Source organism: Tinamus guttatus, unplaced genomic scaffold (assembly GCF_059628265.1).
Source record: "Tinamus guttatus ecotype Peru unplaced genomic scaffold, ASM5962826v1 Tinamus_guttatus_pri_ptg000172l, whole genome shotgun sequence".
Taxonomy (NCBI): Eukaryota; Metazoa; Chordata; class Aves; order Tinamiformes; family Tinamidae; genus Tinamus; species Tinamus guttatus.
The window spans coordinates 4,862,942-4,883,496 of NW_028288706.1; the positions used below are offsets into that span (position 1 = coordinate 4,862,942).

Sequence of the window (20,555 nt, forward strand, 5' to 3'; positions counted from 1 at the left end):
GAGCGTCTCCCTGACCCTTTGCACAGTTGGAGTTTGAGAACAGCGGTAGCACTGCTTCTAACTTTGATTTTTTTTCTCTCTTCTGTTTGTACATGTTGAAAGAATTCCAATTTTAAGTGCTTAGCAACCTCATTTTATGTCTACAGCATTTGAGAATTGCTTCACTATTCCAGCTCAGTCAGGACAGACAAAATTTGGTCCAATATCCCTATTTCAAAAGACATTGTTTTTTATGTGTAGGGATGATGAAATCAGCTGGGGTGCAGGTCTGAGCTATGCTCAAGTCTGTTCCTGGCACCTCTGCAGGTGCCTGGTTTAGCAAGCCTGTGCTTGAATGCAAAATGCAGGTTGATTTCTTACACAGAAGAGTACGGCAGCAACTCATCTGCCTATTTACCGTGTGCTCCGTGGTCAGAAAATAACCTCCTCGCTGGGGTTTTCTGGCTGGCGCAGGAAGCCAGGGCCAGCCGGGCAGCAAGGGCTCCGGGACAGAGGTGGCTCCTGCCGGAGCCGCGTTCGCTCCCGCGGGGGCGGCTGCGTGCGGTGACACCGCGGGTCTCGCTGCTCCCTGCTGCGGTTTGGCTGCCCCTTGCAGCGGGGAGAGCCGTGCAGCGCCACCCCTGCAGCCCGGAACCGCCTTCTCGGTGCCCGGCTGTGTTTGGCAATAGGCCGGGACGGTTCTTGCCGCACCAGCCGCCCCCGCAGCCCCCGGGACCAGCCGTGACCTCCAGCACTTGGCGCGGGCCGGGCCGCAGCCCGGCGCGGCCCCGGGGCCGCGTTTCCCCGGTCGCTGCCGCTCGGGGCACGTTTCTCCCGCGGCGCCCCGCTCCGTGTTCGTGTAGCTGCATGTTTAGCGCTCGCCGCCCCCCGCTGCCCCTTTTGTTTTTACGGCTATTCCTGCTTTTCCTCCCCGTTTTGTAACGGCGGCGGGCGCCCCGCTCCTCTCGCATTAAAGCTCAGTGTTGTGGCTCGCTCCGCGCCTCCGCCTCGTTTGTACCGGGGGGGACGGGAGCGGGGCGGGGGGGCAGCCGGGCCGGGCCGCACCGGCGCCCGGTGCTGCGGGGCGCATGCGCGGCCCGCCCCGCCCCGGCGCGGTGCGGAAGTGGCGTCAGCCGCGGCGGGGATGGAGGCGGAAGCGGCGCCGCGGTGAGTGCGGCGGGGGGAGGTCGGGGGTCCCGGGCTCGCCCCGTCCCGCCGGGCCCAGCGCTCAGCGGCGGTCGCGACGCTCGGGCTGAGGGCGGGAGCCCCGTGTGCCCCGGCCCTTCCGCCGGCACCGGCTGCGGGCGGAGCTGCGGGTGCCCGGGAGACGCGCGGCGCTGGGAACTGGGGGCTGCGTCTTAAATTACGGCAAAAATCCCGTCCCTTCGTCCGCATCGGGCCCAGCGGGGCGTTTTCCGCGCGTTCTGGAGCGGGGGGGTCTCCGGTATCTGCTTCTCCTCTCCCCAGCAGCTCCCAGACTTGGTTTGGAAGCCTTATTGCAGGCTGCCTCGCAGGAAGGAGAATATTTTAATGTGCTGTGATTAGTTTCCCTTCCATCACTCCCCCCCTCCTTATTTTGGAAAGTAAAAGCCTCTTGCGTAACTGCCGAGAGCCACAGGCTTCAGGCAGGGGGTGGCTGGGTGAAACGTGGGGCGAGCGCAGCCGGAGCGGCCCTGGAGCGCCGGGAACAGCCCGGCGAGGAACCGCCTGCAAGGGCCTGCCCGCCCCGCCGGGGCAGGAGGGCGAAAGGCGAGCAAAGAACTCGGGCTCTTGAGCTTCCAGGGGAGGCAGAAAAGAGAAATCCCTCGGGGACAAGGGCTGGTAAGGACAACAGCAGGTGGAACACGGCTGTTATTTCACGCTGCCGCAAACCTGGCGAGCTCGTGGCAGGAGGTGCCCCGTGGGCAGCACAGACGCTGTGACCGGTGCAGCAAGTGGCAATATGCCACACAAGTGCTCACCTTATAAAATGTCCTTTTTTTTTCTTTTCTGTTTAATAAATTGATATGAAATGACTGCAGCTTGTTCTAAAGAGTTTCCATGACTGGAGATCTCCTGGTGTTTGCTGCCAGGAGGAGAGGAGAAGTCGCTGTGCGTGTGAGGCGAACTGGGGAGCCCTGTGGATGAGGTAAGGGCATGTGTGTGGCAGTCACCTATACAAATACACTGCTAGCTCAGGCTTTGTAAGGTCAGCACGAAGGATTTGTAGTAATCACTAAGCCCCGTGTGCCCCGGCCCTTCACACTAAGGCTGTGTGACTTTTCTCCAGTGCAATTTAAAAGTTCTGGGATGCTAAGTGATCTGTGGTTTGCTTTGGTAATTATTTCTGGCCTAGTCTATAATTGGTGCGGGACTTGCTGCTTTAATGCTATTCTTCATCCTGGAGGGGTTTGCTCGTCTTTTGCCCTAGTAGAGCATGTTTGCTTTGCCTGACTAAACAGATCAAGTTTCTCTGCTTGAACCCCTGACTGTTGTGAAAATTGCCTTTAAAAAGATTTTTTTTCTTCAAAAAATAACAGATGTTTTCTGAAATGACATTTACTTGTGTCCTGGAGAACTTTTGTAATTCACTGGCTGTGAGTGGCATGATATCTGCACTGGAAGGTTGATTATCTTTTAAGAAGTACAAAATCTTCCGAGTCTGGGGAGATTCTGTGCAAGTTTCCTCTTGCCTGGACACTTTTGTAAGTGAGATTGCAGGAAGGGGTAGAGTTTGACCCACTGGTGCTGCAGCAGGTAACTGCCCAGTGAGCTCCCTGCAGTGCCGCATGGTGCATTGGATCAAAACAGAGCAGTCTCCTTTGGGAAGACAGCCATGAAGGGGACACTGCGTCTTAATCGCAGCGCAATTTGGAGGCTGTTTTGCCATGACTGATTGCAACCCATGATTATGGCTTCGAAAATGTCTGCTTGGCAAAAAGGAAACCTTTCAGCTGTAAGGGATCTAAAAAAGCAAAAAAAAAAAAAACAAAAAAAAAAACCAAACAAAAAAACAGCCAAAAGTCATTGCTGTGTTTAATTTCTAAAATGTTCAGACATGGTCTGACTTCGTTGTTCCATGTAAGATCTAAACATGGTGAACAGTAAATCTGATCCATTGCTAGAATTTTTCCCAGAGGAACTGGCATCTTGTGAGGTTACTGTAATTAGAAATGTTGTGGTCCAGTGTCTTACAGATGGAAAATGAGCTAATCCTTCCATCGCAGTGATATTTATATGGTTTCAGTTCAGTGGTTCTTGTACAGGTGAATCTTTGCTGTTCTCTTGGTTTTCCAGCAGCTCCAGCTGATCGATAACGACAGTTTGTCTTTTAGGTTTAGCTGCAGTTTGGTCTCAACCACTTGCTGCAGAAGTTTGCCTGGTTCAGCTGGGTGATCAGAGGAAATCCGTAGATCTCCGTTGTAGCTTCGGGAGAAGAGGAAAGCGAGTGCCCCGTGAAGGTGAGTTATGCTGAGAAGAGAGCTTGGAGACTGACTTGTGTTGTGGGCAGAAGTATATAATATAAAATGAAACTTTATGAGACATGGGGCTTTTCTGTAGACTCTGTGGGTTCAGAGCCAGTTTGGTACGCTGTGTGCTGATTTTTATTATTTATTTTTTTCTTTCTTAACGAAGTTTCTGCCGTGTGGCCTCTTGTGGTGAGGCCTGCTGTGGCTGAGCAGAAAGCTGATGCTAGCTCCCATATCAGGTGTAGGCAGTGTGTGTTAATAATGCAGTGACACACGATTCTGCTGCTGCGCATTTCACTGCAAGGCGCTTGGATGCTTTGGACTTGGTAGGTTATTTTGTGCCCCCTGTGAAAGGGAGACAAAATGCCTGCTGCTAGAGGAAGGTAAAATCATCCAAAAAAGTGCACTGTCGTTTTCTGTTTGTCTTGATTAAGCAGCTTTCCAGACTTCTTTGTTGTTCAGTGCTCAGACTGTTTCACATGCTGTTAGCATGTACTTTGGCAACTGCAGGCAATGGGATTTCCTGCAATGTTTGAGTCTTTGCCATTGCCCTCTCTGATCATTGTTCTGGCTCCCCATATGCTCTGGCAGGAGTGCAAAGGGCATTATTCAGATGCTGAAAGAAAACAGAAGGGAATTGCTCTAAAGGCATTGAGGGCTCTTTGTAAGCAGTGACTCCTAAGGTCAGTACTGCGAAAGAAGGGGAATTGCTGGGGCTGACAGTATAATTACCACTGATTTTTTATTGTTCTTGTCCCAGTCTAAATGATGGTGGTGTGATTTATAATGTGTCATAAAAATAGGCCTTCAGTACAATGTTAAGATGGGGTCTGCTTTGAACCAAGGAGAGTAGAAGTTTTGTCCTGGTTTTGGGAAGAGCTGCGGGCATTGGAAGCGCTGGGCTCTGTCCTAGACGTTCTCCAGCTTTGCGCTCCAGCGTGACTCGTTGGAGAGGCTGGTCAGGGCTGGCCTGGCCTGGCCTGTCGCGGTCTGTGTTGCAGACCAGGAGTTACCACAGGGTTCAGGAAGGACCATCCCTCCCCGCCAGTGCACACAGGTATGTGGGAGCAACAGGAGGCGTCTGGCTCATCACAAGAGAAGTCCTGGGCTACTCATGTAGCCCATTCCGGCTTTTGGCCTCTTACTGCAGCGATGAAGGCTCTCATTGCTCACCCTGGTAAATTATTTGCTCAGCCTGTGACTGGGGGCTTAAACCTTGAACCTGCTCAAGGACTTGGAGCTCCTCCTCATGGCTGTCCTGCACAGAGCTGCGCTACTGGCTCCCCTCTGTGATGAAACAGCAGCCGGTGGCGAGGTCAGGGTGGAAAGGCTGAATGCACAATCATTTTTTCTGTTGTCCTTTACGTTTGGAATCTGCCACTGACTTTTCTTGTCAAGTTTCTTTCAAACTTTGCATTTGGTTTTGAAGTAGCCGCACTCATGGAATTGTCCCTCTTGTTGCTGCTAGACTGATGTGAAGGGCAGATGAGGTCTTCGGAGTGCAGCTCTCTGGAAGAAGATACAACTCCTACATTATTGATTTAATTGAACTCACATGGTGTTGTGCAGCTTGAATTAAACGGGCTGGAGTGAGATCTTGTACACGATGTACTTTTGTAGAAGAAATGACAGTATTCTTAGTCTGGAGTAAGTGCTTCATAAATACAGCTTTGCTAGTCGAATAAATGATGTTGTTAGCTAGGTGACTGAGAGTGTCCAAGTCACTTAACCTTCTGCATTGCTGTAGTTTTGCTGTCCTTTTGTCATTTGTACCTAAAAGGGACCTCTGCAGCCCTACCCTGCGGTGGGAATGGATGGCTCTCAACATAAAATTGGTCCTTTCTTGGGGGCTGTATGAAGTCTTGCTGCTCTCTCCATTCCTCCCATGAACTTGGCTGACCAGTGCAAAATGGAGCTCACATGAGATTCACCCTCACGCAAGGGGCTTTCTAGGAGTTGCCCTTTGCAGCTTGGTTCTTTTTTGGTCCTCTGTGTTGTAGGGCTGGGCACAGTGCCCAGCACTGCACTTGATGAATCCCTAAAGAGCAGGGAGATGAGACTCCACGTTGTGTGGCCGCCTGGAGGAACCTGGCCTGCCAAGGGTGACTCTCGTGTCTTGTTTTGCTGAACCTGTAAATGAGATTCTGCGTAAAACACGACATGTAAAACACGAGTGCCGTTGTTGTTGGGCTCAAAAGCACCACCTCTCTCCATTGTATATTGGTGCCTGAGCTGAAAGTTGCTTTCTGCAGGGGAAGCAAATTGTTCGGGCAGATAATCTGGGCATGTGACTGTTAGGGCACAGTCGTGGAAAATAGGCTTGGTCATCATGTTTATTTGCTCTGATATGACTTTTTATGACACACTGTCATGAAGCTTTTCCCAAGGCTACTGGAATGTGTTATTCCTTATTTCTTTCCTCCCCTCCCCAACATGCCCTCCCCCCCCCCCCTTTTTTTTTTAAGGAGCATCGTTAGAGGCCTGAAAACCAAGTATGGTCTTGATTTTTATAATTATTATGGATGTTAAGTTGTAGACCTCAGTCTTTGTGTGCTTAGTTTTTTGGCTTCTCAGAACAAATCAACAACAAAACAACCTGCTGTTATTGTAGCTGTAACTCAAGGTATTCTCCCTGTTACTTCAAAATCACCCTCATGAGTGCCAGAAGGAGGTTTTGGTCTGTCTTTTTTTTTTGGGGCGGGGGGGTGGTGTTGACTGCTGAAGGTTTTTGGCCCATGCCCTCTGCAATAGGGAGCCCTTGGAGAAGGGCATCCTTGTGTGTAGCTTCTGCGCTTTGCTTTGCTGCAGCCCTCAGGAGTTGGAGAAAGGAGCCTGGCCTTTCCTATCAGAAAGATGATAATCAGAAAAGCTGAAAAAAAATGATTTCATTATTTGAAGGAAAGGGGGGAATTGTCTTCCCCAGGTGCCATTTCAGTAATTATAGATAATGGCTTCTAGCAGGGGAAACTAAAATAGCAATTATTAGCTCTTCTTCCAATCTGATGAAATCAAGTTTATCCAATTTTAGTCTCAACTCGTGTCCTCTTTTTACCCCAGGAGGTAAGTGGTTGTGCTCTTGCCTTCTTTGGGTCTGGGTTACAAAACAATATCAAATGATTTCTTATCTGAGATGGTGATGTTTTGTTCCTAAACAGAACGCTTTGGTGTTTCGCTCTTTTTCTCTTCCCTGGGGGAAGCTCCTGTGTTCATTACGCCAGGGAATGGCTTTATGTTAGAATATGAAAGTCAGATATTTCCTTTCACTTATCCAGGCAGAAATCAGGCTGAAATATGCTGGAAGTGGCAGCAAGGAGTCTTTTCATCAAAATGAGCTTTTGGTGTCTCTTTCATGAGACCCTCACAGGCCACGTCAGCCTCTCAGGCATAAAGATCTTGAGGGTTTGTAGCTTTCTTTGTCCTTGCTCCAGGCTTTGCAGTGCTGATTTCCTCCTGCTCCAAAGCACTAGTGGCATTTCTGCATCCTCCAGGCTTTCCCCTAGTTCCATGTGGGAGACCTCCAGGGCCAGAATCACTTTGTATGCAGCTGTATGACAATGCACTGATGTGCTTACCTACTCTTAGAGGTTTCCAGCTTCATGTCAGGTAGTCAGAGAATATTTTGTCATTTTTGCTTTATTCCAAAATCTGTTTTAACTGCTCTTTCCGTTGTAGGTGAAGGAGGAGAAGGCTGCTCGAGTACTGATGAGTGAGCTGTGATGGACAGCAAAGAGGCAGAAGCCGAGATCCACCCTCTGAAGCATGAGGATGTAAAAGCTCAAGAGAACCATGAAAACTCTGTTGAGAGACGAGTTGGCAGCAAGCAGTCACCACAACTGTCTCGGCTGTCCCGGTGGCGCACTGCTGCCTTCTTCATCTCGTTATTTCTGTGTCTGATAATTGTGTTTGCTTTCTCGTTTGTCATTCCTTGCCCCGAGAGGCCCGTTTCTGAACGAACCTGGTTCCGAAACTATGACGACGCAGGTGAGCTTGGTGTAACAGGAGAACACTTCCTGACAGTCCTTTTCCTTTGTGTTAGAAATGTTGATTGTGGAGCTCTCCCTAAAAGTGTTCTGGAGTCAGGCCTGCAGGGATGGTGCCCCTGGGAGCAAGAACTGTGAATGCCTGACCTGGATATGCAGTGGCCCATCGTAATTGAAGTGGCCTTCCAGGAGGTGTTTACAGGATATAACAGAGAAGTTAGATGCCTCTCTTGGAGCTCTAACAAGGTAGCAGACTGGCCTCATTTGAAAGTGAGGAAGGTTATCTGAAAATAAATCTTTATTGAAGTTTGGTCTGTAAAATATTCCCTTGAAGTTTGAGGTCAGGTGTGGGAGCAGTTAGGTGTTCTTCCTCTATCAGTATGACTTTCTGACCTATCTGTGGCTAAAAGGGAAGGGTGAAGGGGAAATTCATCTTTTTTTTTTTTTTTTAATGCAGAAAATTGTGATTGCTTTAATCAACTATGTAACCTGGGTACTGATCCTTGGTGGCTCTTTCTTTAGCCTCCTGTGCAGTGCTTGTGCTTCATATGTCTGCTGCAAATGCAGACCTAGTGCTCACCAACGGGGGCTCTGTGCTTTAATGCCTAAATCTGAAGGACTGTTACTTTGAACAAAAGGAGATTGGTTTTGGCTGCGAGTGAGAAAGATGTTTTATCAGGAGCTCAATGTTCCGTGAGTTGTTTGTATTTTGGGAATAGCAACACCACACCAAGACCAGAGTTCTTTCTTTGACATTTTTCACATTCTGGATGCTTGGCTGTATGGGAAGACAAATCCTCTGGGAAATGGCAAATGAGGGAAAGCCTTGAACATTAACTGCTATTCCTTAGTACTCATGTAGATGCAATTTTTTTGTACGAAAGCCATTTTGTCCTGATGTAGCACTGTTGCTGAGGGAGGCAGTGAGTAGGTCTCTAGGAATTTGTATTTTGCTCCAGTTAGACCTTTTGTTGATTCGGGCATTTCTTACAAGTGTCTAGATTGTGATCTCTTTTCCAGTTGCCTACCAGTTTCTGGCTATAGAAGATGTGAACAAGGACAAAGTGCAAGATGTCATCTTTGTTTTCAAAGCTAGCAATGGCAGCAGCAACTTCAACAGATCCTGTTTGGATGAAGGTAACTGATTCAGAAATAGAAGGCCTTGTGGCAAGGGCTCTTCTTTCTCTTTCAGTTTTGGTAAGTGGGACTGCTGTAGCAAATGTCTCGAGTTAGATACTTCTGTGTGGTTGTTACCCTGCATTTTAATTCTCCTTTGTATTGCAAAGCCAGAGGCGTTGTGTGCTTCCACCAGAGGGAAAATGGGGATAAAGGGAAAGACAGTGGGAATGGGAGAGAAAAGGAGATTAGCTGTATGGGGAGAGGAAGAAGATGCCAAATCACAGCAGTGTGGTGGCGCAGAGCACTAAAGGTGGTTTTGGCACTCCCTTTGACATGTGTTCTCTGTAGGTCTGCCTTCTCCGTGTGCCTTCGTCGCTGCCGTGTCTGGCACGAACGGCAGCGTTCTCTGGGAAAGGGCTGCTGCTGAGGACGTCGAGTGGGTGCAGTGTGGCATTGAGCAGCTTGGTGGGGCTCAGGCCCCAGGTTGCCTAGTTGTGGGGAAGCCAGTGGCTCTTACTGCACTTGACCAGCAGACAGGTGAGTGGTGAGCAGGGTCCTGCTGAAATCCAGGGGACGTTAGTTGCTTTCCTCACTTGTTGCCCTTCAGACTTTTGAGGCTAGGAATGTCAGCATGACAGGCTGATACGTGAGTGATGTGCACAGTGCTTGGAAACCTTGCCAGAACCATTGCTGGGCCTTTGAGAAGTGCCTGTTCTCCCAGCCTGCCTCTTGGGATGGACTCTTGCGGTGTTTTGTGCCCATTACAGTACTGAAGGAACAGCTTTCCAACATCTTTTGAAGTAGGAGAAGCAGTCGCTAGCTGTGTAAGTGTATACAGTAGCGTTCAGGTTGGAAGGAAACTTGAGATTATTCTCAGTCAGTCTTTTGTGTGTGAATGCTAGGAATGCCTGCAACAAGAGCAGGAGTTCCAGGGATCTAAGATCTATAAGTCATTAAGGAGAGCACTTGGAATAAGTTTGTACTTAAATTGCCACCACCGACTTCAAGAACTTGCCAGTCTCTTTCACTCATCCAGGATTCTTCATGGTTTCTCTGGAAAGCTTTCTTTATGTCTGTGGCCTGCAGATGGGAAGATTCTTCCTCATCTTGCCTAGAGGAGGAGGGGGTAAAGAGTACTTGAATTCATTATGTATTTCATCTTTTGCACCTTGAACTTTCTTCTCTGAGAAAGATCTCCATTTTGGGGGCCAGTTGTGCAAAGGCGGCGAACAATGTGCGTTCTTCCTTGGAAACATGCCTAAGATCCCATCTTCTTGTACCTGATATTGCGCTCCCTCTTTTCCAAAAATTGGGGAAGAGATAGCAAGAGGTACAGCCTTAATGAACCTGAGGAAAAAAAACATTCCCGTTGCTTTTTATTTCTCCTATAGATGGAGTGAGCCCAGACAAACATGTAAGTGTGCATGCATGTGCACAGATATAGCTAGAATGCTTCTATATTTTAGCACAGTTCCTCCTCCTCAGTAGGCTTTCAAACAGGCTATTTATAGACTTTTAATGGAATAGTTGCTTTTTGGCTTAGCAGCCACGTTTCTATGTTTTGACCTGAGATATGTAGCTAAAGATGACCATAAAGAAATAGCATAACCGTATGGAGAAAGAATCAGGCTAAGCCACAAGTCATAGGAGCAATGTGGTAAGAAAGCACTCCGTAAATAAGTTAAAAGCAAAAGATTAAAAACTGCTTCAAGCAGAAAAGGGAATAACCCAGAAGCAGGCTTACTTGATACCTTTTTGTTACGGCTTAAAGTAGGTTAAAAGAGGTTTCTTAGTGCACTTGACTTTAGCTGAGTGTTAGGAGGGCAGATCAGAATAAAATCTCCATTCTGTTAGATGTAAGTGAAATGGTCTGATTTTCATCACATTTTGCTGAAAACAGTAGTCAGAACAATCTTTAGAAGTTAATGGCTCACTGTCACGGAAAATTGGTGCAATTCCAGGGATCTTAGTCTGCTTAGCCTCTGCCTGTGGGAAGGCTGAAGGAGAAGTAAGCAGATTATCATCCGAAAGTGTCTGGCATGTATTTTTGATCTTCAGACACTGATAAAATTAGTGCTTTTCTATCAGTTCAGGCTGCGCTAAACCTTACTTGCTTTATTGATAGAATAACTGGCCTGAGAAAACAAGAGAACAACTGTAGGGATTGTGTTCTTCTGTTTGTGTAGAGTATTCAACATTCCTGCATGTTTATCCTAAAAGCAAAGCGGAACACAGAAGCTTAAGATGAGCTGTTCCAGGTCAAAGCAAAGGTCCGTGTAGCTCAGTTTTTCATCTCTGCTGTCGCCAGAAGCAGAGTCCCAAGGAAGAGCACAGGAATAGGTGTGTTGCGACACCTTCTCTCGATGCTTTGTCCTCCAGCGGCCTGCCCTGTGAATGCTGTGAGCAGGTCAGATCTCACCGGTCCTGTAAGGAGCAGAGGAGATGGGGAACTGCAGTGATGGATGTGTGAAACTGCTCTGCAAGCAGCTGCTAGCTAAACCTGGACTCTTTGGTGTGGAGAACGTGACAGGGAGAGAGAAGTATGTAAAACTGAGTGATAGGAAAAGAGGAACAGAGAATGATTTACTGTTCCAGTTCTTCATAGCTGCCTGTTTCTTTTGTAAAGGGGTAGGTTCTGAGAAAGCAAAAAGGGGAATGTTCACATCCACTATATTCTGGATGCCAAGAGCTTATTCACATCCGCTATATTCTGGATGCCAAGAGCTTACATACAACCAGTTAAACAAGTGTGCAGGGACCTGGGAGAAGAGTCAAACAGACCGGATACTAAAGTTCTGCATTTGCCTCAGGTGGCCTGTGGGCTGCCCGTGGCTGCACAGTGGGAAAGCAAAGTATTTCTGTGTGCTTCTGGAGCACCACGAGCCTGAGGCAAGCAATCCTGCATCCTCTGCAGCTGCTCGAAGGATGAGCTGGACTCAGTCATCTAAGCCCCAGTTTTTATTATTCTTTCCAGAGCAAACAACCCCCTGCTTCACTCCAAATCAGATTTCCTGTCTGGGTACATGTCTAATACTGCCCTGATTTTGCTGTGATCTGGGGCTCTGAGGACGCACAGTAGCACTCTAGGTGTCCGACAGAGTAGTCGGATCTACTGTTAACAGAGCAGGATGGGACTAGAAACAGTCCTCATGGAGCACAAACTATTAGGAATATGAAAGTTTATTAAGGCCAATGTTTTGTTTGGAATCTGTCTCACAGATACCTGTTTCTATTAGACTTCCTTTGAAACAGTAAGACACTCTTCCAAAACTATTTTCACTGTCAGACCAACAAAGACAGCCATGTGCATTTAAAAATGCATTTCAGCAGCTTGGTTTTTCTTCTGTAGCTTTGGATTGTGCAGAAGCCAAGATACAATTATTTAAAACTTATGTTCTCTCCTTCTTTGTCTGCTTGTTGTTCTGCAGGGATGAGGTTCTTTGCCTTCCTATTATTTCCTAGGGGCACTCTTCTGTTTCACATCTGTTGTCATAGTAACAAATCCAAGTACTTTTTCAGTGTTTCAGTGAAAGCTTGGGAGGAATCACACTGGAAATGCAACCTGTCTTAAATTATTGCAGGCAGCATAGAAATTCCTTGGCATGTGGTACGGCTTCTTTCCTGACAAAGAACAGATGTTACTTTGCATTCCTGGAATGATGATTGCGGTGTGTGTGATACTGTTTAAAGGGGAGAGTAATCATTTCCTCCAGGAGTACCTAGTTAGTCCCTTAAGTCGTCCTTAAAAAAGAAAAACCCTGATAAACCATCCCTGTCCTGCCCCCAGCAAATTCCACTGCATGTGGCCCGTGGTTGGAGAACCTCCAGCAGCCCAGGGTGGATTTAATCCAAGTAAAGCCTTTGAGTTGTTGAAGAGATTCCTTCCCCCAATTAAAAAAAAAAAAAACCTACTATCTGAATTTACCAAAAAAAAAAAAGACTGAAGAGATTTTTTCAAACTCCCTTCTGTCCCTTCTTCAAAGGGAGAACGTTGGGATTACAACCACATGGTGACCAACCATGTCAGCTGGGAAGATCTGCAGGAGTCAAGTTCCAGGAAAACATTTTCTCCGAATACGCGGTTCAGAGCTCAGCTTCTCTGTGGTCCTGAAGGGCTGTGCACACGCGTTTCATCTCACAATATTGGGGTTTTTTTTTCAGGTGACAAAAAATGTGATCTACCGTGAGCGTGCTGTGAACGTGCTGGGAAGCTTGTAAGCTGCAGCCAGGAGAAGCAGGGTGTTCTCTTAGCCTGATGATTGGCTTTTGCCTAGGATGTGGGATGCATTTTTGCAGGCAATTGGGATTATTTTCCAGTATCAGCTGAAATCCTAGATACTGGAACTTAGCTGAAATGCAGAAATACAACAAAATACCCCATGTCAGGTATAAATTTGATTTGTTGCTAAAGGGCTATAAATGACTGGCTCCTGCAAAGTGCTTTGAGGAAAAGGGCATTTAAAAACCTTTCACCATGAAGTGCATGTTAGTGAATGTTTTCCAATAACAATGTCTTCTAGGGGAAGTTCAATGGAGACAGTCCAGTGACTTTGGAGCTAATTACACTGTGCTGACTCCCTTGTCAGTGATTCCAGATGTGGATAGTGATGGTGTTCAGGACCTGATAATCTTTATTGCCACAGAAAATGAGGTATGTCACTCTAAAACTGTGATAAAGCCGGTGCCTAGGCTACAAGGCATAACATTGATTCCACTCTTGACATCTCGGAGGAACTGTCCAAAAGCCTCTGAGTTTGGGGTACCCTCTTTCCCAGCCCGTGCTTCTCACTCCGTGCTCGTAGGCTGTGTGTGCAGTGAGCCCAGGCAAGATGAGAAATGGAAGTGAACAAAACCTGGCAGCTTTGACTCCTAGATCAAAGTGCAGGGACTTTAACTTATAAAGTGCTGTCAGCCAGCACTTTTGTACAAGTATCAGCCTTTTTGATACCTTTAAAATCCGAGTCTATGCTCTGCTTTGCACACTTCTTTTCCTGGTGCCACTCTGCTGGTTAATCCTAACTAGGACTCATTTCTCAGAGGGGGAAAGTTGTGCAGCTAACTGTGTTTTTATGAATAATTCTGCATTTGTGTTTGCATGGTGCAGCATCTTCTGCATGTGCAATCTGTCCTGCATAAAGCATGCAAAAATTTTGGTTCCCTGCAGGTCCATCAGAATAGGTGCCCTGTAGTCTCATTCCAGAGCTCCCTGTAAGCAGATTCAGTTTTGCTGCCCAAGGCAATGTTGTTGCCAGAGTCATCAGAAATTCTGCCCTCTTTTACTCTTACATTTCTCCTTTGTTTTCTTCCCTTATTGTTTTTTTGCTGCTTTTTATCCCAGTTATCTCAAGTTTTCTCAACTTTTTTTTTTTTCCCTTAGGCAGCCAAGAAATGTTTGAGTGCAGTTTCTGTTCTGTAAAGCTGCTTAACAATTTGTTTCCCATTTAACTCTCTGGCTGTCTTGGTGTGAAGCCCTCCCCTCTCCTGCTCTTCCCTGCCTCCTTCGCAGAGGACTTGGCGAGAGCTCTGTCGACTTTAAAACTACGCCTTTATTTATTTATTTACTGAGGAAGAAGACAAAATGTGCACTGCTCAGAGCTTTGCAGCTTGGAAAAAGGCAGTCTTGTTGGAAGGGAGTGTTAGTACTTAAGTAAATTAATTATGTTGCTAACAAGGGCTCGGGTTGAACATTAATTCTTCTGATTAGATTAGACGGCCGTTTCCTGACTGGGCAGAGCTTTGGGCAGTCTGTGGGGAAGGGTCTCTGTGCTCGGATAGCAGCGGGGGTCGTCGGCTGGTTTTCTGAGAGTCCGAATGCCCTGCTGTGAGCTTCAGCATAAATGCATCCCGAAAAAACATGTTTTATTTTCAGGACACATTGCCTGTAGCAGCTCACAGAGTTATTAAAGAGCGCAGTGAGTGAGGCGTTTTTTCTGTGTGGTGTATTCTCATTTGTTATATGAATATCATGGGCTGTTGCTGTCCTGGGGCAGCTGCTGACCCGGTGCTTGCAGGGAAGGTGAAGCTGCTGGCGCAAGGTGGTTCCTCCAGTGCAGGAGGCTGGGAAGAGCTGCTGGACATGGACCTGTTGCTTCCTCTCCAGCTGTGCCCTTTGTTCTCCCCAGCTCAATCCCTTCTTCCCCTACTAGACTGTCCAGGTTCACTTCAAGAACAGCAGGTATTCTTCTGTTTCCCAGTTTTTTTCTGACACAGAATAGAAAAGGGCCTCATTTCCTGCCTGACTTACCATCTCTGATGGCTGCAGTTTCTCTGTGTGATGTTTCTCTTTAGCCCAGTGTGCATTGCTCTCTCATCATTTCTCAACCATTTAAATCTGATCCTAGTCTTGCATCTTTGTTCTCCCACCTGATATGTTTTCAGTAGCTTCTGTTGCGCTGGTACCTGCACAAAGAATATGAAGAAACCCATTGGCTTCCTGTGCTGCATGGACTCCTGACGGTGTTAGCAGGAGTAGAGTAGGGCTCTAAAAATATGTAGCAGAGGTCCTGTGTGCCATGACCTTGGGTCCTCCCAACCCTTGTCAGGTTTGTGAGGAGGGAAGCAGAGCTGTGATAACTGGTCTAGCAGCACAGTACCTTCTGCAGGCTGTGCCAAGCACTATGAAAAGCCACCTTTCCCCCTCCTTTGTCAGCTGCTTTGGTTCTGCCTTTGGGTCTTCTCCACCTCTGCCATGGTTCAGTGGGCTGGGGTTGATCTGCACTATCCTTAGCAGTGATGGGACTTGCTGTCCCAGCCTGGTCTAGGGGGCTGGCAGAGGTGGGAAATCTTGTCGCGAGTGGCTGTGCTGGAAATGGCTTTCAAACTTACTTCCAAGCAAAAGTGTTCACAGCAGAAGGATCCTGTACCTTGTGCTCGCTCTTCCCAGGAGCAGGAGAGGTTTTGCATCTTCAGCTTACGCTGTTCCTGCTCAGTTGCTGTTCAGTACCAGCTTCTCAGAAGCTTTGGAAACCTCCTGGAGTCTGAACAGTTGCAGTGCAACTTTAACACTTGTGTGTGGTTTTTTGTTTTGTCTTGTTTTTCTCCTTCTTCCTCCTGTGTAGATTAAGACATTCATCCATTCAGGAAAAAATGGTGAACAGATAGGATCCCCTGAAAGCCTGAACGTGGATGGGAATGCTCGTTACATCAGATTTGTTCCAAAGCCTGACTCCTGCTACTTCCTTTTCTATACAGGTGTGAATCTGTTTGTCATTTAAATTCAGAAACTGTAATGAAAAGAGCAATTATAACTGTGAAATTAGTCATTACTAAGCAGTAGTCTGAAAGAATATTTTGCAATTCTCAAAAGTTGTGTTGTGCTTTCAACTAGTGAAAGAGCTTTTCAAGACCAAGAGAAGGGGTGGTTCTACTTAAATTCAGATTTCTTGCACACTGAACTAGTATTAAATAGTAATTTTATATGAAAAAATGTTGAAAATTTAAGTTTTAAATAGTCTTTTAAATCACAAGTGATTATTGTGGAACACTTAAATAAAAAAAATATTCAAAAGGAAACTTGAGTCTCAAAATACAACTACAACTCTATGATATAAGCCTTAAATTACAGTTGCTCTGCCAGCTTCATTTCGGGTGTGGTTGGGAAATTTGTAGAGTACAGTGCAAAGCAGGATAACTTACCTACTACATTCTTGCTTTCTCTGCATAGCAAACTCTCTCTATGGATACTCCCTGAAAAATCTCTACAGTGCAGCAACTGGGATGGAAATGAAGCTGCCCAACCTCCAGCAAGAAGCTCAGTGGGAGAAGAGTATTGACCACACAACGCACCGCCTGCCCCTGCTCGGGTATGACATTATGTCTTTGGTTTTGGTGGTTTGGAGGGTACTGGTGTTCCTCATGGAATGACTTGCTTTGACTTTGCTCTTTCCTGGCTCTGTTGCTGTTGACCTAAGTGCACATTCAAGCCTCTGCAAGAGTGCTGATGTTGATGCCCTTGTCAGGGCCTCGCAGGAAGCAGGCTGGGGTTTCTTACTTGCATACAAACTACCTTGGACGATATGTCCGGTGTGTGACCACTGCAGAGCCTGATGCTTCACCTCTGAGCAGAGCTTATCTCTTGTTATCTTGATCTTTGACATTTTACTATGTAGAACAAGCCAGCATCTCCAGCCAAGAAAACCCTGTCATTTCTTTGTTCTTTTAAGCTCTGGGGACATTCATTACCTGGTAAAAATTCCTGGTGGGTCAGGAGAGAACATCTTGATTGTAAAGTCAGAGATGACTATGCTGGTCAATGGAAAAAATCTTCAGAACTTGTGGACCCTCAACATATCTCGTGTTATAAGGTAATGCTAGCTATTGTAGGAACAATTTGGCATCTTCATTTTCCCAGCAGCATTGTTGTCCTGGATGAAATAATGCTGTAGTGTGCTGTCTCAGTATTGTGTTGAATATAATATATTGTAACACTATGGTATTGTATTGTTTCATCCAAAACATAAAAGCCTGTTCTGTGTTCATATCTGGATCGTGCTTTTTGCATTTCGTGTTGCTTGCTAGCAATTACCAGGTGCCACTTCAAAATGGAGGAGCCCAAACTTGGAATCATTTTGTTTCCTGCAATATGTCTCTTATGGCTGGGCTAGGATTTGGGAGTGATCCCAGGCTAAACTAACATTATAGCAGTCAAGGTTCTTACTACGGGGGGTGGTGGGAGGATACAGACTGCTCTAAAAGAACAGGGGCCTTTCTCAGGGTGTGTTATGATCTGTCCATTCTCTTTTCTCTTAGTGAGCCACTGCTTGGTTACTACAAACCTGATGTTCTTGGTATTGTCCTTGAGAGTGACATGGGACCCAACAGGAAGAAGGTTTGCAAGCTCTTCTGTTTAGCTTCCCTTTTCTCTGTCCAGTCCGAACAGGCAGTGAGTTGGGGTGCAGCTGGTAGGATTTGCTGTCTCTCCAGCTGGCTGGAGCAGTGTTTGGCTGGGAAATAATCTTTTTTTTGGCAATTTCTTGGAGACGCTTTAATTCTCTTCTCAGCAAGTTGCTTCAAAGACAGAGCGTTGAACCCCTTGATACAGCCTGAAGAACTTGTGACTTTACTGACATGGCCCGTCTCAGGCCTAACATTTCTGTGATGCTCAGCTTCAAGTCTTACTTTGTCTTGCCATGTTGCAGATGCTCCTTCCTGTAGCCGTGTAAGGGAGGCAGCTGTCCTGACCTCCTCCTTTGCTATGAGTTCCTTTTCTTTCTTCCTTTCTAGATTGTGATTGTTGAGGCTGGATCTGGAGCAATCCAGTGGGAGCTGAAGCTGAACTCGAGAGCAGGGAGCCCGGGACCAGCCACACTTTCAACTGCTGATCACCGGTCCACCTTCCTCTTCTGGGGGGAATACCAGCGACCAGGAAATGAAACGGTGAGTGCTGCCGAATGGCTGCTGTGTTACAGACCTTGCTCTAGAGCAGGAGGGATCTGCCCCCTTTTCCTTGTCTCTGGCACTCTGCACAGGTGTGGGGTCTGCACATGCTTCTGACTTAGGAGCAGAATGACCTGTGTGCATGGTCTGGCCATACGGCATCCTCGGGATGTCCTTGCCTGTTGGACATTCCCAGCTTTCTCCTCCTTAACCCAAGTCCATGGAGGACAAGTTGTTACTGGCTCAGTGCGTTGCCCCAGAGTCCTGCCCTGGCACAGGGCTGTGGGAAGCTTTGGGTTGTTACCTCTGACATTGCTACTGTTTGGCCCAAAGCCTTCAGTAGCAGCAGCACCGCACGCAGTGGTCCCTCAGTGGGTGTCCTCCCATGGCCTCCTGAACATCTTCTCCGTGCTCCAAGGCAGGATCTGGCAGCTTTGATTGCTCAGCTGCGTGGTGGAGCTTGCTGGGGTGAGGGCAGCGCCTGTGGCAGTTTGTGTCTGTGAGGATGCCTGGGCACCAAGTGAGTTTGCTGTGCTTTCCTTGCCAGCTCAGCCAGCCCTAAGGCAAAATCTGTCTCCTGTGCATAGCAGACAGGCCTGCCGTGTGCGGGAAACAGGGAGGAGAGGGATCAGTACCAGCCAGGAAGCAGGATCCCAGTGCTGGTGCTGATGGTATCAGACAGGATGAGTTTGGCAGGCAGGGATTAGCGTCACTGAATGCAGTTTGGTGGGCAGGAAGCAATAGGTGAGCCTGGTGCTGTTGTCTGAGGTACGTGTGGGCCTGTGTCCTGATAACGTCCTGTTGGTTGCAGGGATCCAAAGCTGCTCTCCAGAAGCTCTATCTCTTCCATCCTTCCTACACTAATGTCCTCTTGGAGCTCCGCAATAGCACAGACCAAATAATTGCTTTTGATGGTAAGTCCTCTCCTTCTGGCCCTTCAGCAAGGAAGTGTTGCTCAACAGTGGCCTTCTGGTATCTCCTGGTACCTCCTGAACTCTGTGGGTGCAGCGTTGGGCCGCGTAGCCAGTCCCAGAATCCAGGGACCTTTGCTTAGGCTGGTGCCATCCGGCATTAACCCTCTGCTCTGTGTTGCAGCCGCGCTGTTTGAGCGGAGCCGTCACGCCTGCTACGTGCTGCTGAGGGGCCCTCAACCCAGCCAGGAACCAGGGCTCGTGTCTCTCATGAAGCGTAAGCTGAAAGAGGATGTCTCTGAGAGCAGGGTGATCTGGCTGAGCCAGGTGGCTGTGGACAGCGAGCAGTACATCCGGGAGCGCCTCTACAGGATGCGATTCCACAGCCGGGAGTGAGCGTGATGGGAGAGCAGGAGAGGCTGCACCGGCCCAGGGTCCTCCCAGGTGCCTCTCTCCTGCAGCAGCGCTTAGCAAGCCCGGATCATGGTTTCAGATGAGGAGCTGCCTTTCTGGATCCGCAAACCAAAGCGTGGCTGGTAGGAAAGTGCCCCCAGCATCTGGGTACACCCAGACTGTGGGAGCTGCTGCCAGAGCACGTGTCCTGGAAGCTGATGGGACTTCAGTGTTTGGCCACCACTGAAGTGTTGTCAGTTCAGGGAAGAAGGCTCCTCTCAGTCCTTCCGTGCCCACAGAGCCAGGCTGACCCAGCCTGTATCTGGAGGGAAACACTTGCAGGGGATGCCTGAGTTGCTCTTCTTGAGGGCTTGTGTGAGGAGATGTGGGACATTGATGCTCGATGGTAGGTTACCTTCCTAGTCAGCTTTCCTGACTCCTGGATGGGTGCCTGGCTGCAGGCTGATTTGCAGTTGCCCTTTGCTGGGTTTGGTAGTAGTGGGGTGTGTGTTGTGAGAGACTCCAGCCATGACTGACAATCCAGCTCGGTGTTACTGAGCCAGCAGGGCATTAAAGTGTTGTTCTACTTAGAAAATGACCTTTTTTTTTTTTTTTTTCCTTTTTTTTCGGAAGAACAGGCCCACGTTCCTCACTCTACTGTCACACAAGCTTACCTGCATCTGACTTCAGTGCTGCTGACTTCATGGTCAGGTTTTGCAGCTTTGGCAACTCAGAGGGAGCTGGAATCCCACCTGATTAATGCATCAGCACCTACCCCTGCCCCAGGTGGTTATAGGTGATGTAAAAGCCCTCATGAGCCTACTCTGTCTTGATCCCATTGATACAGACACTTCCCTGCTGATTTCAACGTGTGGGGGGCTCTAGGATGCTTTTTTTTTTTTTCTTTTTCTTTTTCTTTCCCTTTTTGAAAGTAGAAATGCACTTCAGCTTCACAAACAGAGTGCAGAGCCTGGCAAACAGCTTGAATAGACTGTTTGGTCCTGGAAGCTGCTGTTCACACACCCGCTGCCCTGATCACAACCCTGGCGATCGCAGCCCCTGCTCGTGCGCTTCTAGGTTGTCACGTTGGCTGGCGAGCGGAGAGCAGACGGGAAGCAGTTGGCTCAACCTGATGGAGTTTGCACCCTAAAAAATCCTCTCGGGTTTTGCTGCTGCTGGAGAGGATTTAGTTTAGTGGTGCCTTTCTCCCTTGTGGTATCTGAAATCAGGGCATGTGTAAAAATACTGTAAGATAAGAACCTTGTGTAGGGCTGTGCACGTGCAGGCCCCGGTTCCTCTGCTGTGGCATCTACTGAGTTTTGACCTGCTGGGCAGCTGCTGGCTCCGGT

General features: G+C 47.9%; 1 protein-coding gene across 1 annotated transcript; it reads left to right on the plus strand.

Annotated features, from left to right (window-relative positions):
* The first annotated feature begins 3,293 nt into the window (after nucleotides 1–3,293).
* FAM234A (family with sequence similarity 234 member A) lies at nucleotides 3,294–19,960 on the plus strand. Its single transcript, XM_088523136.1, has 12 exons — nucleotides 3,294–3,419; nucleotides 7,101–7,409; nucleotides 8,429–8,545; nucleotides 8,876–9,064; nucleotides 13,048–13,178; nucleotides 15,586–15,718; nucleotides 16,191–16,329; nucleotides 16,690–16,830; nucleotides 17,276–17,354; nucleotides 17,750–17,902; nucleotides 18,714–18,816; nucleotides 18,998–19,960. Exons 2-12 carry the CDS (start codon nucleotides 7,145–7,147, stop codon nucleotides 19,207–19,209), a joined length of 1,662 nt encoding a protein of 553 aa, XP_088379262.1. The 5' UTR covers nucleotides 3,294–3,419; nucleotides 7,101–7,144; the 3' UTR covers nucleotides 19,210–19,960.
* Nucleotides 19,961–20,555: the final 595 nt, after the last annotated feature.

What these genes read in the sequence shown, in the direction of transcription:
- FAM234A (XM_088523136.1), top strand. Translation starts at nt 7,145, where the DNA reads ATGGACAGCAAAGAGGCAGAAGCCGAGATCCACCCTCTGAAGCATGAG. An exon ending in CAGATCCTGTTTGGATGAAG is followed by an intron (nt 8,546 to 8,875) that starts GTAACTGATTCA and finishes TGTTCTCTGTAG; the next exon opens with GTCTGCCTTCTCCGTGTGCC. An exon ending in TGCACTTGACCAGCAGACAG is followed by an intron (nt 9,065 to 13,047) that starts GTGAGTGGTGAG and finishes AATGTCTTCTAG; the next exon opens with GGGAAGTTCAATGGAGACAG.